Consider the following 19117-nt stretch of genomic DNA (forward strand, 5'->3'; position numbering starts at 1 on the left):
TTACCTTTGGCTGTTGTGGAATCCCCTCCAGCACACCTCCCTGACAGGACACAGGGAGGAGGTCTGTATTATTGGTAAGGCCACTGTGTATTGTGGCGGTATGGCTACCTCCCCCACACCACCGTCCCAGGTGGCTGTTCCAGCCCCCATATTGTAGCACATGACGCATTCCCTTGTGTCAGCTATGGGCTGGATTGGGGAACTGATCCCAACTGAAAGAAAAATAAGTGTATTTTTCTGAATAAGATTTATTTACTGATCTGTTCACCAACACGTTCACACAATTATGTAGACTAGGGCAGCCGGGGGAGCAGTGTACCAGTGCAGTTAGGCTGAGAACGGGTAGCTCAGGATGGTAGTTGGAAAACCAAGAAGGGCAGTAATACCCAGGGATAGTTTTGCCCCTAAATACTTTTAGTAAATAATATCAAAGCAGAGATACAGAGACTGACTGTTCCAAGGAAGCGAGTCATGTTGGAAAATATACTTTAAGTGATGCATTGCTAAATGCTGCTTAGCATAATCTGTACCTGAATTACTAGTGATTTTCCTTGGTGGAGGCTAGGTCTTCTTTGTTCTTTTCTCAGAAGCTTGATCAGATGTTTGTCAGGAGTTGCAATACTGCTCAGGACATATGGTAGCCCTTTTGTAGCAACATCCAACTTTCAAATCACGTGTTGCTGCATTATAGTGTGCTTACACTGCAGACAGCTGCAATGAACAGCTTGAAAAGGGGAAACCCTCATGGGCACAATGTGTGGAGGTCAGTGCAGTCAGTACAAAGCCCCCATTCCCTTGCCAGGTACCTCTGCTACTCAGGAGGCTTGAAGCTGTGTCACACCAAGTGCCTGAACTACCAAGGGACAAATAAGGTTTTGAAGCAGTACTTGTCTCTCCTTGTCCCCTGAGGGCTTGATCCTCCTCTGGAGGGGGACATACTTAATGGTATGCAGCCCTCTTCATCAGCTGAACATTCCCCATACTAGAAGCACTTCAGTTTCTCACCCTACTCCCCCCTTTTTCAGAATTTTGCCTGCTGTAGTGGCCTGAACATCTTTCTCTTTTCCAGCCAATATATTTGTCTAATTTTGTTAATACGCAGTTTATCTCCTTTTGTTCTTCTGTGTATTTGATTAGCTAAAGCGAATAGCTTTACCCTTCCCTGGCTTTACCATTCCCATGTTCCCAGACAACAATTTCTTCCAGCCAGTCTCTGCTGATGAGATAGTCTGTAGCATGTAAACAGATTAAATGAACCTGGGCACATTGTAGCACATAGAGAGTGGCTTGCCCTGCCATACACATTGGCAAAGTATGAAGTTCACTCTGTTGCTTTCTCTTTGCCTGTTACAATAGGTTTATTAGGACACAGAGTTTGTGTAGAGGCATGGCCCTGTTCTGTCTTTTGGCCACCTTCTTGGGTGCCCTGGACTGAAAAACAAATAATGAGGAAGAGATGGAGAAATAAAATCACCCTGTGAGATATAAAAGAGGGAAATGGGAGATCCTGGATAATATCTGAGTTCCTTTGAAGTGAAGGCTGACTAGAATAGGAAAAAAGTAATTGAATTAAAGCCACTCTTTTTTTGGAGTAGATATACTTTTACTGTGGCTAAGCAATTTCCCGGTTGAGTTTTTTATCACTTTCCAGCACCTGCTCATTTCAGAGGGCGACGCTCCAGAGATTACTTTGAGCCAGTGCCAACAGCCAGCATTTCTTACTCCCCTCTCACCCGCCTCCACCCCTTGCACTGCTCTAGACACACACCCCAATATAGAATGACAGCACATTGCCACAGTTTAAATGACACTGCCTCTGCCTCTTCGGACGAACAGGTCCTCCGGAGAGCACCAGCCACAGCAACTGTCCACCCTTGCAAAAGACATTTTCATCATGGCATATAAAGCAGCACATTTGGCCTTTAAGTCGCGTTGGCACAAGACAGATGAAGAACTCTGTCGGCACAGTATGTCCTTCATCTTGCATAAGGCAATCCGAAATGACTTCTTTCAGAGTTACCTTTATCTGCTGGAAAAGCTTCCCCTGGGTGAGTAGCTGGTGGGCAGGAGCGTCTGTGTGCATGAATGACTGTGCTCCAAAAAGACATACCATGTTAGATGGTAGAGTGCAGACACATTAATGACAATCAATAGTTTTGAGAAGCCCAGCTAGAAAGACTACAGTACTAGCTAGCTAAACCATTCCGTACTCTCTCAGCTCCCTCTAATTCAGCACCCTGTTTTTATACCTAAATACTCCACAGATTGTTAAAGGAGGGCAAGGGAAAGACCTCAATAGTGAGATAAAGTTTGGTTTCTGGCTGATGGCTCCTTTTTTTTGTCACCATTTAAGTGAAATATGTGTTGACCTGTTTGAAACTTGGAAGGACAAATGCAAAACTAGCAGAGCTGACAGACCATACTTTCTGTTGCCTGATACCTGTTTTGTTGTCATTCAGTGTGTCCTTAGCCTTGTCATTGGTATTGTTTTGGACAAATGCTTGAAAGATAATGATTTAAAAACATTTTCAAGAGTCTTTGTAATCTTGATCTCTGCAGCAGACTGTCTAACATAGTGGTTTTTATCTGGGAGGAAAATACTTCCCAATATTTGTTTATAGCCAAATTTCAGTGAAAGCCTCTGGTACAGGGTGCCAAGACATTATTTTTTTCATGCAGAAAATGAATATTCATTTCTTATGAAAATTTGACCTTGAATAAAAAAAAATTCCCCAGGTCAATATGTCTAAAAAGTAAATTTGACTTGTGTCTGTATTATGTTAGCATGCCACTTTTTAAGCAGAATTATTCAGCCTACACTCAATGTTAGAACTGTAGGAATTTAAGATGGAAAGGATGTGTCTGTGCAACCTGTTAAAGTACTCACGATGAATTCCTGAGGGCTCCCTCCTAATTGAATTATCCATTTAGGGGAGTGTATTATCTTACCTGATTGTGTGAAACTATACAGACCCCAGGGAGAACTCTGCTCAGGGTGGTAGAATCCATGAGTCCTGTAAAAAGAAAAAGCATTTCTGTGTTATTTTAGTATTTTGATGTGGCTTTTCGAATGCAGCAATATCTGCAGCTATTTAAAATGAAACATGGAAGATAAATACTCCTATCCCTAGTGGTAGGTAGCTGTGAACGATGGAAAGGAAGGAGAGTCAATTATAGGTCGATGGAATCTCAAGAAGTCTAGGAAAATGTTATTCTTTCATTTGTTTTGAAAATAAACACAACATATTAGAAACTGAGCAAGATTTCCTGCAGTGTTAACTGTTAGTGTAAGTACTAATAGATCATTTTAAGACTAGAAGGTGCCATTATGAATATCTAGCTTAGAACTTAATGTAGAAGTTCCTGCATCATGTTGTAACTTATGGCTGGGTCACATTATACATTTATGAAGACAAAAATACCTTGGTTTAAGGGCTCCAAATGATTGAGAATCCATCCGTCCATCATTAAGCTGTTTTCAGGCGTAATTACCTCACCCTAGTAAAACTATATTTTATTTCTTGTCTGAATTTTATTTGAACTTCCATTCCCAGCCAACAAGTTTTGTGAAATGTTCCTATCAGACTAAAGAGCCCCTCTGCCAGACTTTTCACGACCTGAATCATTAAAATTTCACTAAAGAGCTTACAAGCTTTTTGCCAGCCCATCCAAATTAGTTTGACTCCATAGAAAAGGCACTGGGAGTCCAGCCTTCATGTGAACAGTATGTCTGTTACTCCATGGTTACTGTCATGAAGCAAAAGTGTGCATAAGGATAGGTACTGTGGGGTAGCTCATGTGCTCTGGCATGGAGACACAGCCAAGAACCTTCACAGCATGCTAGGATGTTGTGGTCTGGATGGGTGGACAATCAGACAGGTGAAAAGTGATTGGGTGCTTGGGCTCAGAAAGTTGTGCTCGAATCTCGAGGTCAGCGGAGTACTGCAAGGGTCTGTCCTGGGACCTATCTTGTTTAACATCTTTATCAATAACCTGGAGGAGGTGAAGGACTGCTTGCTCATCACCTTTGCAGACTGCAGCCAACAGCAGGACTTGTCTGCAAGCTCTGGGTCAGGACTGCCATCCAGAGGCACCTAAGTAGGCTGGAGGAAAGAGACAGTGGGAACCTAGTGAAATTCAAATTCACTGAAATTCAAAGGCAAATGCCAAGTCCTATACCTGGAAAGGAAGAACCTTCAGCAACAACAACATGGGATGGGCAGTGGCTGGCCAGGGAGCAGCCCTGCTGATAGGGTTTTGGTAGACAGCAACTGAACATGAACCACAAGTATGTCCTGGCAGCAAAGGCCCACAGTATCCTGGGCTGTATTCACAAAAGCATAGCTAGCTGATTGGGGGAAGCCGATTATCCCCTTTTATGCAGCAGTCACAAGACCATATGTGTGGAGTCCTGAACTCCCAATGCAGGAAATCAGATGGAGTGAGTTGGATGACCTCCAGGGTGGTGAGGGAACTGGAGCACATGCCCTGTGAAGAGAGACAAAGGGAATGGGGCATGTTCAGCCACAAGAGACATCAGGGAGATCAAATATCAGCCTGCCAGTACCTACAGGAAGATAATAAAGAAGATGGAGCTGAGCTGTGCAGTGGTGTGAGGCAGGAGGCCAAGAGGCAGTGGTCATAAATGAAAAGAAGTTCGTACTGACCATAAGGAAAAACTTTCCCTGTGAGGACAGTCATTGGAACAGGTTGCCCAGGGAGGTCGTACAATTCTCCACCACTGAGGCTTTCAAAACCTACCTGAGTAAAGTTCTGATGAACATCATCTGACATCATGTCTGTCCCTGCTTTGAGCTGAAGTTTGGACTAGGGACCTCCTTAGTTCCCTTCCAACCTGGATTATCCTGTCATCCAGTGCTCTCTGTGATGGAGAGGCCAGGATGTGGCAGGTCTGAACATGTCTGCAGGATGACATTTTCCAGTTTCATTCAGAGTGGAACTGAGCAAAAGTGAACTAAACTTCTCAAGCTTCAAGACTAGATCCAGATTATCTCTCTGTAAACAGTGTTAAACGACTAAAGCGACATTAAGACTGTGATCTAGCAGGGTAGTTAAGCATGTGCTTAATCCTAAACATGAGTAATAACACTGAAATCAAGCCTCCCATTGAAACTTGCAGTGCTGCCCAGGAGGGTCAGCAAGGTAGAAAGCTTGCTTCAAGCTATGCTAACTCCACGCTCCTCCCACTCCATTGCTAGATTCAGTGGTGGAGCACTTTTAGGTATGTTTACTTATGAGCTGAGCATATCTGGTATCACAGCCCGTTAAGAGAAACATGTCACTTCTACAGACCAGGGTAACATTTATAAATAAAAGACACAAGTAACTTTAGGCCCAGATCCAACAATGTACTTAAATGTGTGTGAATGCCCTTAAGCCCAGTGGACTTTAATGGAGCTACCCGGATACTGGAAATTATGCATGTGTTTATATGGGCTGTGGGACTTGGTGCCAGTGGGGTGAGATCTGCCGTGGAAAACTTAGATGATCGGTCCATAGAGACAAATATTCCCGTGTGTGAGGCATGTGCCTGTAAGTAAAATCTGCTTTGGGGGTGGGCTAATGTTCATCTTCTATAAAACAGAATTTAAATGGTTTTGGGACCACAGTAGAGAGGTGAATTCTACCCTGCACCCAGATAACTATTTTTCAACTGATGCACGAAGCAGATGTTGCATTTGAAAGGGAATACTCAGCCAAACTGGAATTAGTTCAATATCTTGCAGAATGCAGTTGGAGCCACAAAGTAATGTTCACAAATAAAAACTTCAGAAAAATTACTTGCAACATTTACTGCTGCCAGGGAAATTTAGCTGAGTAAACCCTACAACCAAGAACTGTAAAGAGTCTACTGCAGGATGGGATTGCACCTGGTCTTAGTATTAAGTGGTCCATTTCTATAGAGGTTTAGATCAGATGCACTGGGAAACAAAATTTTGAACTGATCCCTAAGAAAATATTAGAGATATGTTTTGTAGGGCAAAAGGGCTTAGATACTTTCTGTCTAGTTCAGGATCACCACTCCGCATCCAAATTGTATTTGCAGCAACTCAAAATTACTGTCTCATGACTGCAGAGTGACCTTTAGGGAGCCAGTTCCAGTTCTCAACCTGGTTTTGCAGTGGGTTTGTTGTAACCATCTCTAACTTTAAACCTTACAAGTCACCTGCCTTAACACTGAAAACCTTGTCTGTGAAAGACAGCTGCCCCCGTCCCAATGTCAGAGACTTACAGCCTTCATCATCCTATCCTGCCTATGCCCTACTTTACAAAGTTCACTGAAATAAGGCCGTGTATCCATAACAGATCTCACAAGTATTTCATTTCCTGATGCATGAGATAGTCCCACATTGGTCATGGAAAGGGAGATGCCTCTGGCTAGACAGGTCCTGTGATGAGTGGGAGGCACACTGGAGCAGAGCTGCAACACTAACTGCCACCAAGGACATGTGTGCCTCCTTGCACTTCTTTTTTGGGGTAGATTCCTGAAAGCTGGCAAACCTCCCTCTCCCTCTGGTCCTTCTGCTGGAGCTTGCATGCCAGGCACAGCTGCAAAGCAGATCAGAGGTGAGGTTGATTGGCTGTGTCTGGAAAATTGGGTTGTGCATTGGGAGAGTTGGCAGTGTTGCAAATTCATGAGGGGGGGGAGTAATGCTGAGGGAGCAAGAGGTGGAAATCATCTGTATGGAATGCACGCTGCATGAGTGAGACTGTGAGTCCGAAGGAGAAGACCTTGGGTACAGTGCCACCCTTTACATTAGCCTGTGTCCTTGCATGCCCTCAGGTAGGAGACTTGCGTAAAAAGATCTTTGCAAAGTCTGATGCATTGTGAAGACCCAGTGAATTCTAAACCGAGAGTTGGTTTCGGATGCCAGCACGTAAGGCAGGGCTCTGGGGCCCCAGCTGGCCTGGAGGAGCTGCAGTCAGCTGGTGTATGCATGCAACTCCCGGCAGGCATTCTGCAAGCCTGATACTGGTTCTGAGTGAGAAATGCGAGAGCACACACTACAGATTTGATATCCTGACAACATATCGTCCCCATGTGTTGCCTCGGGTCAGGCTCATGCTTGGGTAGAAGGACTCTGAATATTTGTCGTTCATGCTACCAGCTGCCTGCAGAATCCTGCCCTAGTATGCAGCCTGCCTGTAAATGCCTTTCCCTTCAACCTAGCAAACCAGGATAAATCACTGTCCATTGATGGGTCCATTAAAGAAGCCCTAGAAATCATCACTGGACTCTTACATGGAAGATCTTGCAAAGCCAACATGCAGGGATTCAGTTCTGTTCACCGGACAGGCTGGCTTCTGAAATGGAGAAAAAAGAGATGCAGAGAAAACAAGATGGTGCCAGTCCTGGGGGAAGATGGAGATTGTTTACTGGAAGAATCACAGCCACCGATGTAGTCTTTTTCCCAGGCTCTGGGAGCCGCCCTGGCCAAGTTGTGCTGGGGATTGGCTGCTGCCTCCTTCATATTAATTTTTTCAGCTAAATGGTTTCTTCTGAGTATGTGAATATAATCAGTGGAGTGTGTAAAACTCCCAGGTTTGACCCTTGCTGGGCTCAGTGCTTCTTGTGGTATAAATTTCTCAGGCATAACATAAATGTGTAATGGATTAAAGCTTTAATAGTATCCGTTCAGCAGTTGACTTAAGCAGGTGATGACAAGAGGGGCTGGTAATGCTGCTTTTGTTGGATGAAGGATATGCCGGGCATGCTGCTTATGTGTAACCCAATAGCACTATTCTGTTCTGAGTGGTCCTTGCTAGTAATTATTCCCCATCCTACTTCCTTTGCCCCCCCCTCATTTGCCTCCAAAATGTCATTCTCCTGCTGAGGATGGGCAGGCACACACTTATCATTCCCTGCTGAGCTTTCTTGCCCTCAATAAATACATTCCAGGCTTATGTTCAGGGCCTCTGGCCTAGCTCTCTGTGTGGAGGGCATAATTCCTGTTCCCCAGCCGGCATAAGCAAGGCATGGCCTGTTCAGACCCTTCCCAGCAGCGATCAGCAGTGCTGCCATGGAAGTTTAAAGATGCAATGACAAAGCACTGCTCCCTGGTCCTTCTGTGTACACAGCTGGCAGAGAGCTCTTCCTTTCTGTTCTTACTAACCCCAAAGGTGTTTGCTGCTGGATCATTTCTGGTTCCTTGGGCATGCTGGGAATCTGCATCAGAGCAGGTCTCACACTGCAAGGTTGTACTCGCAGAGACTTGTTCCCGGTGTGACTCCATCCCTCCTTATTGCCTAGCTTTCACAGCCAGGCTTGTAGCTGTGTTTTGTTGGAAAGTCTTGTCATACACACAGGGAAGTGGCTGGGCACTTGTATGCATACATGAGACAGTCAGAGATGCTGGTTTCCAAGAAAGCTGTTTATGGACTGCACCAATCCAAACTTTGGAGCTGCAAAATATAATTGGTTTTGATATGCCAGTGCACACTGAGTACAGAAAAACGAAGCATGTGGAGGATAGGGGAATGTAAGAATAAGGGAAAATAGCCCTTTACCCAGCAAAACTCACAGGTTTTATTAAAACAACTTCAAACTTACAGGTGCTATATATTACCAGCAAGGTAGCTAAGCAATGAAAAGAAACCTCCAAGCCTCTGGCACACAGGATCTTTCCTGTGTATCACCCACTGTTTATCTCACTCCTTGACCTGTGACAGATGAAAATTTAGGACTGTCTCTTCTAAATCATCTCCCTCCTGTATGCTTATTTAGGCCTGAGACTGCCATCTGCTCTTTGGTTCAGCTTACTTGCAGTGCCATGGACTGTAGAGTATCACTAAAAATAAACCAGAGCAAGCGTCTCATTCATCCATTCTCTTCTTGGTGCACTGTCCATGCAGCTGTCAATGGCTAGAAAGCATGTATGGAAATCTGCAGAACAGTTATGTTTGTGATAGCAGAAATGATTACCCTGCATAGCGATAAATACTGCCCACAGCTTTTCTGGGAGCAAATCAAACCCCTTGTCCTCTTTGGCATGGATGTTTGCTTCAAACTTAAAATGATATTCACTGATGTGAAAACATAGTGTGATGACAAAAACTGTGTCTGAGCCTGGGAGACACTGAATCTGCTCAAAGGGGTCTGTATCCCTTCAAGGTCTTGCAGGATTAAATCCAACACCTTTCCTTCCACCTTTGCTTTAGAAAGAGAGGTTTGACAATTTGAAGGCTCAACTTAGGTTTATAGAGCTTTGCCATCATGCCTCCAGAGCAATAAACGAAACCAGAAATATCTGTCATTAACAATAAAATAGTGATTTATCTGCTTGCAGTGAAACTTTACGCTTTGACAAGTCAAGTTATCAATGGGGAGATGCAGTTCTACGCCAGGGCCAAACACTTCTACCGGGAGGTGCCAGCCACAGAAGAGGGCATGATGGGAGACTACATTGAGCTCTCCAATACAGACATTGAATCCTCCAGGGAGTTTCTCAGGAAGTTTGTTGGGGTGAGTCATTTAATCCCATCTTCTGCAAGAAACAGTGATGATGTGTCATAAATGACATGCACTGTGCCCAGTCACATATATTTTAAATGGCACCATATGTTGTATGTGATATGCAGTCACAGGTCATAGCTGATGGGCATTGGGTCTAGTAATGTATTCTGCCAGCTCATGCATCATCATAAATACACATTTTGCCTGGCCTTAGGTCATTATTTACCTGGTTTGCATCCTTTTCTTATTCTCCAAAGCTGTGAAAAGGATTGTGCAAGGAGTTCTTATAGTTGTGTTTGGGTAGAAGATTAATTCTCAGTGCAGGACTGGGACCTTTCGTGATAAAATCATTGCTGGCTTCAGTGGGAGTTTTGTCTGTGCAAATTCCTGCAGTCCATTTGGGAAAGTAGCTGAGACTAAATGCCAAGTTTCTGTTTTGCCTATTTATAGATATTACTGAGAATGCTGCAGCGAAACCTAGCCCCCCCCCCCCCCCCCCCCCAACATTAGGAGTATATAGAATAAGCTTCCTGCATTAGGAAAAATATTTTGTTTCTTGAACATTCCAGTGTCACGTTGCAGGCAGATTTGTAAAGGTCTGCTTTGACCTGAGATGCAAAGTAGGATTTTAAAAGCACCTGCAATAGCAACGTCACTTTGGCACTTAGTTTTCTGAAAATCTTGTTGGTGCCTAAATGTGTCTTTAGGAATCTGAAAATCTTTGAAAGTGTGGCCTGATGGTTTTCTGACTGTCCTCTCTTCCCAGAGGAAAAGCCCACTAAATTAACTCAACAACAGTATTAGATGCTAAAGAATCCACAAAGCTACAGAAAAACAAATTTCTTAATTTTTCCTGCTCACAAGATGACTAGTTCTATATAAAGCTACCACAGATCTTTCATTTTCTGCTCAAATGTACAAATTTGGGATACCCAGATGACCATTTTTTAGTTTTAATGATCCACTGTGGAAAAAAAGCTCAATAAGTTAATTAGATGTTGTGTATAAAAAAAGGGCACCGTTTAATTGGATTGGGATGGAAAATGAGTGTGGCTTAAGAAACAGAAATCCTGTATAGCAGTGAAGGGCAACTGGTGGCAAAGTTTGCTGTACCTGATACAGGGAGGCTTTTGGGGCAGTGAGCCAGCAAACCACGAGTGAACAGCCACATTTTCTTTTTTAACAATCATTTGTACTAATGCTAATGCACAACTGCTTCACATTTCAAAGCCTCGCTATATCAGGCTTTCTACAAACACAAAGTGAGAACCTGATGGTAAAATGGCATTTTCAGAAAAAATTAAATACAACTTATAAGCCAGAGCCAGTTCAAGGCATATTCCTTAGGTTTTACTTAAGTCTTGTTTTAAGGACATGTGTGGAATTCAAGTGGTGCATAAGTGTGTACTCAGGGAAAGTTTTTACGCTTCCTAGACATCATACAGATTCAGTTTACTGAATGGCAGGTTTTTATCACACAGTTACACTTTCTCATTTCCAAGACCTGAAAAGGAAAGAAGTACAGTCTGTAGCAGAGTTTCACATGCCAAAGAGAAATCATACCCAATGCATCAGGTGTGATGAGAGATACAAAATACTCCAGAGCAGAGTTCCTACTATTATTAGCCAGGGATAGAAAGGATACTCTGAATGGCCAAGATCAAACAAGGGGGGGGGGGGAGGGGAAAGGAACAGAAAGGAATCTGCACATTTGGCTAATTCTGATGTAGTTTGTTAAAGCCTGTCCTCTGTTGAGATACAGGCAATTGGTTATGTTTTATTATGGTTTATTTTCCTTTCTTACTACTGCAATTTGAATCCTACTTAACTAGATACAGATATTTACTGGCTTTCTGTAGTAGTAACTTTATTGTAAAGCTAATTTGAGTTATGTCTTCCCAAGTTTATGGCTCTGTGAATTTTTTTTTTTCCCAATAAGGTGATTAAGATAGAAAAAAAAGCAATTTGCTTCACCCTAATATAAACTCTACTTTCTTTTTTGAAGAGAATTTTAACAAAAACAGAAAATAGGAAAATAAGTTTCAGATCAACTGAACATATTTCACTTTTTTTAAATTGTTTTACCCTCTGAAAAACTTCTCCTTTTGTTTTCAAGAGTTCAAGACAGTTCCAAAATGAAAAATGCTGTTTTAAAAATGAGAAGTTGACAAGTTTTTTTGTTTTTTTCCTTGAAAGTCATGAAAAAGAAGTATCTTGACATTTTCAACATTCTTCCCCGTGTTTTTTGGCTATAACTATTCTCTAGATTTGAAATACCATTTTCACAGAGACTTTTATTCTTCCAAAGCTTCATTTTCTGGCAAAACTAGCACTCCTTAAAAAACAGTTGCCCAGTTCCACTCAAATTACCCCTCTTGAGTTAGTTTGGCTGGTGTGGAAATGCCACACAGTGACATTTCCCTTACATGACTGATGTTGCATACTTTCAGGTATGGCATTTCTTAGCATGATTCTTAGCACTACTGTAAACTGAGCTACAGATTTCTTTACCATTGGAGAATTTATCTTGCCTGGGCACATGGAAGGGATTACGGAAAGAACTAAGGATTTCACTTACGTTTTAGCCTGTCTCTTTCCCAGGTGAGTCAAACTGAGTTAAAAGTGCCACTGTGCTCAAGTTAAGAGGTTTTATGTGTGTGTGGGAAGAACTAAAACCAAGAGCAACATTACTTGAGCCAACAGTGCTGTACAGACAAGGTATAGGCTGTCTTAGGTACAGTCAAACTTGATGGGGTTATCAGCAGAGCTATAGCACTGTGTATTTATGGCACTGTTTAATGCCAGTTAAAGCCTTGATGTCCACATAGGCGCTGTGTTTTCAAGTGCCTGATCCAGAGTAGTGTGTGAAAAAGGAAATAAAGAAAACAAAGAAACTATTAATTCAGGAACAGTTGTGATCTATAGATGTGGGAAATAATACAGATGGAGATTATATTAACTTTATAGTTCCCTTTCTGCCCTACAGCCTTTCTCCCTTTCTTGTCCTTAGTTCACCTGCCTGATTAGTTATTTGCTGAATTGAAAAGGTTCTTGAAAGTGATTTTTCTCCTGTTTCATCAGGAAGGTGGAAGAGATGTTGTTGAAAACCTGATTTATTATTTTTTTAGTTTAGTGGGTTAGGAAACCCACTGTGATTTTTATCTGTTTCTTGAACTCTTGATTTCTTTTTTATCCTACATATCTACACTGCCTTCCTACCCTTCCAAGACCTGAAGTGGCATCAGGAACATAATCCACAGCTCTTTTATCCCTAAGGAAACTTGTGAGTGCCCTATCTAGCCTTACAGAAGAAGTTTTGGGTGTGTATGTGTCCTAAATGGTAGTGATTCTGTGTAATGGGAAGCAGGTAATCAGAGGAGCAGTCAATCTTAAATTGTGAAGCCTGTTCTGGCTTAAAATTTTCACTTATACTATTTTTTTAAATAAGGAGTCTGATTTTCAACTCAATTACGCTTTTGGGAAAATGATTGCCTTCCAAAGAAAATGTTAATACCCTGTCAAAGCTCTGAGCATTTCCAAACTGAAAATATATTAGCTGAACATGGAATTATGTCAACATTTTCATTACAAACGGAGCCGTGGTGCTTCACAGGGCTTCTCAGATGATTGCCTGAAGCTGTGGCTCCCTTTCAGTGAAGTGTGGAATCAAGCTTCATCTCCCATGATTGTTCCCTTTCCTTCTCAATGGCAAATGGAGATGTGTCATCAGAGGTCCTTGTCATGACACATCATGGGAGATGAATTTCCTGTTTCGAGTGAGGTCCTGTAACTATAGGTTCTCTGAAACACAAATGTCAAGGAAGTTATACAGCTTTTTGTTGAATTCTGTTAGTTGTTTTGGTAAATCATCCTGGTTTTCTCACCAGCTTTCTCAAAGATTTTTACTTAATCACATCAGTGTAGGCCTGTATGTATCTGCCAGCAAACAATATGGAAATCCACCTTGTAAAGATCCAAGACACAGTTCCTTCTCCTTTCATGAACTCCTTGTTACAGCTTAGCCTGGTCCTCCGTAAAAGCCACATGCTCCTAAGTGCAGCCTGTGAATGAAGAATGGCTCACATTTTCTGGCTAACTACAAACAGGTAGTCTCCAGAGTCCAATAGGGTTGAAGGCTTGTGGACTCTTGCACACATCAAGAGATTAATCTTCCCAGGTATACAAATTGGAGCCCTGGAGACTGGTGAGAGCCTTTGAGGTCCTTGTGCTCTTTCTACAGTTACTGTATGTAACCAGATGCTCAGCCGGGCTATTCATAGTCATGTCGCTGACGGTACTGTCCTTTGACCTTAATAATCTACTGAATTACCCACTGAAACAAGGCCAAAAAAGCAGCCAGTTACATGATTTATGCTTGGTCATTACAGAGGGGGTCGCCCAATAAGCAGGAAGAGTAAAACCCTTCCTGGGCTTATTTCCTTTAAGAATGGTAAAGTTGCAATAGGGGCTTTGGCCCATAGCTTTCACTTCAACACTAGGTTTCAGAGGACAGGGAAAAGGTGTTTACATTTGCTTTTAATATATTTGTTTAACAGATAACTTTGGCTAGGGGAGCTCCAATCCCACAGTCAGTGCATGTACGGACTTAAAATTTCTGTTTTACAGAACAGCAGCAGGCTCTTAAGAGCCATTTTATAGCTAGAATGGAAGCTTTAAGGGTGAAATACAGCTTTCATTATAAAGCTTCTTTTACAGTGACTCATTATTTTCTCATAGACATAGCCTTTGTGCCACATTTTTTCATGTCTGATCTCTTTCCAGAGGTGATATTTATGAAGAAAAAAGAACAGTAAAGCAAAATGTACTCAATCATCTTTCTTGTCTCTATGCCTGAAAAAGAATTTATGTATATGCTCCAGGCCAGACTTTTTGAGTTGTCATAAGTTACCTGCAACTCCAAGATTTTTGTTCAAACACAGCTTGTTTTGAAAACTGCACTCTGATCCTAAGGATGCTGTGCATCTGCAGAGATGTCCATGGGCATCTGGGAAGTTCTGTGCTGCAGAAGTTACTTCTTGCATGCAGTATTTGGTGTTTACTTTTTTGTTAGGCCTTAACAGGGCTCAGAATGAGGCTTATCTAGCCACATAGTTGGCTGTGAGGTGTGAATATTTGACAGGTGAAGTTGCAAGGACTTTACAAAGACCAGTGGATCTTCTGAGAAAGCTAGGAGCTTGTGACAGATTATGTTTCTTCTTATACCAAGCAAAAATTTATTATAGAGCAGCAAATGCAGGGCTGCAATGAAGAAATCTGATCAACAGCAGCCTGGGAATACAGCAGCCCAGCTTGGCTCACATGTAGGTGCCCAAAGATACTGTCCCAGGTTCTTTACCACAGCTGTGCACAAAGGAAACAAGACACTAGGCTTGGTGGGCTAGAGGCCATAGTGGGTAGCATAGCTGCTGTGATCTTTCAGGTGGTATTTTTTGGACTTCAAATTATTTTCTTGTATCCCACAGGGTGTGGGGAAAGCTGGCACCAACCGTGCCCTGGACTGTGGCTCTGGCATAGGTCGTATCAGCAAACATGTCCTGTTACCGGTTTTCAAGAGCGTGGAGCTAGTGGATATGATGGAGAATTTTCTGGCTGAGGTCCCGAACTACCTGCAGGACAAGGAGGACAGAGTAGAGATGTATTATTGCAAAAGCCTCCAGGAATTCACTCCAGCCCCGCAAAGATATGATGTCATCTGGATTCAGTGGGTTTCAGGTTAGTTCAACATGATTCATTCAGCCCAACATCTCAGAGAGCTGTATAGCCTGTGCTAAAGTCTATTTAAAAGAACGGTGCAGCTGTAAAAGAAGGTTCTCAAATCTTTGGAACTGCTTCCTAAAATCTCACAAGAGACTTTCGAGAGTTCTCCCCAGCCACACATACAGTGGGTATACACCAAGTTGTTTTTTTCCAGGTCACATACTGGAGAAAGGTCATGTTCTTGGAGAGTAGCCTGCATGCTAAGGTGCAGCTGAGGAGTAGGCCTCCTGTTGCCAGTGCTGCAGACAGATACACAGGGTTGGCCTCACCTCTGAGCAGGGATTTCTGAATCTGATGATTATCCACACTTGGGGGTATTTCAGGAAACAATCTGAAAAAAGCCATAGTGAAATCATGAATACCTGTATACCAGATTGTCTTAAACATGCACTGATGCTTATCAAACTGGTTCATTTAGCTATGTCCCACAGTACACCTTCGTATAAGAAATATCTACTTCTTCTCCTGCAGCATCAAGAGCAGCAGACTGGCTATGAGATAATGTGGGCAATGTTCCTTACCAAAAAAAAAAAAAAAAATCTTAATTTTTCCTAGAAAACCTGCTGCAGTGCCTAACTGTCCTTCCAGTAAGGTTTTCTCCTCCTCTGTGAACGTCAGTGTCCGTGGTGCAGTTCTAGCTGGCAGAACTCATTATTCTAAAGTACAAGAGGAGGCCTGAACAACTCTTCAAAACCCTGGAGATAACAGTTTCTTGCTAGGCAAAAAGAAAGATAAATGTGGAGAGATTAGCACAGAAGATGGTTTTATTCAGGAACACTTATTTTGTCCCCTAGTCTTAAAAAATAATGAAACTGAGCTTCTTTGTACAGTCTTTGTAGCTGTACAAGCAAATTGCTTCAGAACAGTATAATATTCCTTTGTATTTTTGCTTTTCTTGGATAACCATTCATTGCAGTAAATGTAGCTCCTGCCTCATCTTTTGACCAAATCCAAGTCAACATGAGACTGAATGAGCTACGGCTTGTCTGAGGCTGTGCTGATCAGCTATGTGGCTGCTGCTGAAGGGCGCATGTACCTTTTCTTTAGCATAGACACAGGTCTGAATCTCCTTCCTCCATCAATTTAAATGAAATATGTAGTGATCTTAAGCATTAATCAAACTTCTACCCTGATCTTGAAATGGGCGGAAATCCACCAGCAAGCTCAATGCTTTTTGGTGGAGCAAGGGCAGGTCTGATAGAGAGCAACACCATGAAGAACTCATTTTCTTCAGGAACTAGGCTAAAAGCTAAATTAAGAGAACATTAAGTTCCAAATTAGGTGTTGAAAAGCTTCAATGAATCTTGCCGATGCAATCTTGATTTGTCTTATGTATGTATAAGTATATGAGCCCAAGCTGTTATTTTGTGGAAAAACTAAAATTAAAAAGAAATGCAAGTTTACACTTCCTATAGCAATTACATTTTCCTCCAACTTGAAAGGTATTCAGCATTTTTGGGTCTTTTTTCTTTTTCTTTTTTTTTGGGGTGTGGTTAAAGAAACCTGACATGCTATGTCAAAATGTGGTTTTGAAATGACAACTTCTATTTATAAAAGTTTGAATCTTTCATCAAGAAAACTAAATATTTTGACTAGAAAATACAAATGATTATTTTTTTCAAGTTTTTTATTCAGTTTCTGTCCACCTGTCCCTGATAATTCATTTTAGATGTTTCATGTGTGAGAGTTCTCATTTTGTTATTCTCTGAGCCCTGCACTACTGTCCTTAATGTAACAGAAGTATTGATCTTTGAGAAGGAAGGGTAAAAATCACAATCTCAATAACATATTGAAAAAAAAGTGCAGTTTTTAAGCGTATATGGTATACACAGAAATCACAACAGTTTGGGGTATTATAAAAGAGTTTGGTAGTTTGGAAGATCTTGTATTCCTCACTGGATCTTTGATCCAGAACCCCTTTGATGGGTTCATAATGTTGCACAAAGTTATGGAGATTTGTAATATTAAAAGACAGAAGTGGCTGTTAGATTTTCTAGTTTGACCTACTCTATATCACAAGCTGTTCTATTCATTCCTTTACCCTTGTACTGAGCCAGTAGTTTGTGTTCAATTAAAATGTATCTTGAGAAATTCAGCCATGCTTGATTTGAGGACTTCAAGAGGTGGTAAACACCACTTCTGTTGGTAGCTTCCAATGGGTAATTACTTACACTGTTAAACAGTTGTCACTTATTTCCAGTATGAATTTGTTTGGCTCGAGCTTCCTGCCACTGATTCTTATTATGACTTTAACCACCAGATTAAAGAACCCTTCAGCACCCAGTATTTTCTCCACTATTCCCATTGACTTCTGTCCGCATCTGTTGCTACTACTAATATGGATCCTAAATATTGATTTGAGTTTGTAATTGTTAATCTCATTGATTTGCTCAAGATTTCATAATTAAATCTGACAAGACCAGTACTTCTCCTGCAATAAATAGGGTATAGAGACTCAGATCAAGGCACCATTCTGATGTGTACAGGGGGAGTCTGTCTGAATGGTTAATAGTGATCTATTTTCCATCTCTTCATCTGTAGGATATCTGACAGATAAAGATCTCCTGGAGTTTCTCATCCGGTGCCAGAATGGCTTGAAGGCTAATGGTGTTATCATTCTCAAGGACAATGTAGCCAGGGAGGGCTGTATCCTGGATTGTCTGGATAGTAGTGTGATCCGAGACCTGAACATCCTCCACAGCCTCATTGAAATGAGCGGACTCACCATCCTACGAGAGGAGAGGCAGGAGGGATTCCCTGAGCAGTGTGTCCCTGTCTGGATGTTGGCCATGCAGAAAGGCCCTGGCCATTCCTGATTGCATAGTGAGACTGCAGAGACTGGACTATGGATGAACTGCAGGACTGGGCAGGAGAGAAGCATCTATTAGAATCCTCCTAACCATGCACTACTACTACTACAGCTCTAGGGCAGGCATTCCTAAAGGGCTGGGAGAGAATCACAGTTGAGCCAGCTTCTCCAGGGAATAAATAGTCTGCTTGTAAATCCTGCCTGCTTCATCATTCTCTCCATTTTTAAAAGCTTTTCTAACAGCTCCTTGTCAGATCAACTCCTTTGGTTAAGGAGTCAATACTGGACAAAACTCAACTAATAGAAAAATAATTAGGTCCAAGGTTTCTGTAGTGGCTAATACATTTTGGAGTGTTCTGTATGAGGTATTAACAAATAAGTCTGGTTTTTACTATGGCACTTAAATCATCCTGGAATTTAAGAAGGATCTGTCAGATCCCTGAAGCAGGAAATTCAAATAACTTCTGGAAAACCTAACCCAAATTTTGACTGTCATGACTATCTGTACTTTAAAATATTTAAAACAAAAAAGGAAGGAAAGTATTATCCATTTGTTGGCATCAGCTATGCAGTTTAGTTTTTTTTTTTGTTTGCATTTCTGTCAGTTTGGACAGTAAGACAACCTGGTTAATTTTCCATTTTTAGGAACTACTTTATCTTCCTGATGTATCTGCCATAGAACAACAGTGGTGTGTAAGTGTTTTTGCATTCCAGGGGAAAACTTGGACGACAAATATGTGCATGTTTGCATTGAAATTTTGTGAAAAGATTACCCCGCAAATTACATTCTGGAAAATATTTTTTCAAAATGTTCACAGTGGAAACCACTTGAAAGCTTCCCTTTATTATTCATACCACTGTAAACGTCTTTCTTTCCCACATTCAGAACAAGTCTGGCACCATATGCAGAGCTAATGGGATTTCATGGGGCGTTAATAGTAAGACTGTAAGAAAAACTAATACAGTATTGTATTAATTAACAACTGTACTAAACTGCAGAGGGTGTTAGTGTAACCCAAAAGCATTTATGATTTATATTCAAACAGCAGCTGTAT

At 41.7% G+C, this 19117-nt stretch overlaps 1 protein-coding gene across 1 annotated transcript; it reads left to right on the plus strand.

Moving 5' to 3' along the window:
- Positions 1–1804: 1804 nt before the first annotated feature.
- METTL11B (methyltransferase like 11B) lies at positions 1805–18397 on the plus strand. Its single transcript, XM_040610957.1, has 4 exons — positions 1805–2048; positions 9309–9484; positions 14959–15208; positions 17795–18397. The coding sequence occupies exons 1-4, from the start codon at positions 1805–1807 to the stop codon at positions 18067–18069; spliced, it is 945 nt and encodes a 314-aa protein (XP_040466891.1). The 3' UTR covers positions 18070–18397.
- The last annotated feature ends 720 nt before the right edge of the window (positions 18398–19117 follow it).

The sequence above is a fragment of the Falco naumanni genome, chromosome 11, assembly GCF_017639655.2.
Source record: "Falco naumanni isolate bFalNau1 chromosome 11, bFalNau1.pat, whole genome shotgun sequence".
NCBI lineage: Eukaryota > Metazoa > Chordata > Aves > Falconiformes > Falconidae > Falco > Falco naumanni.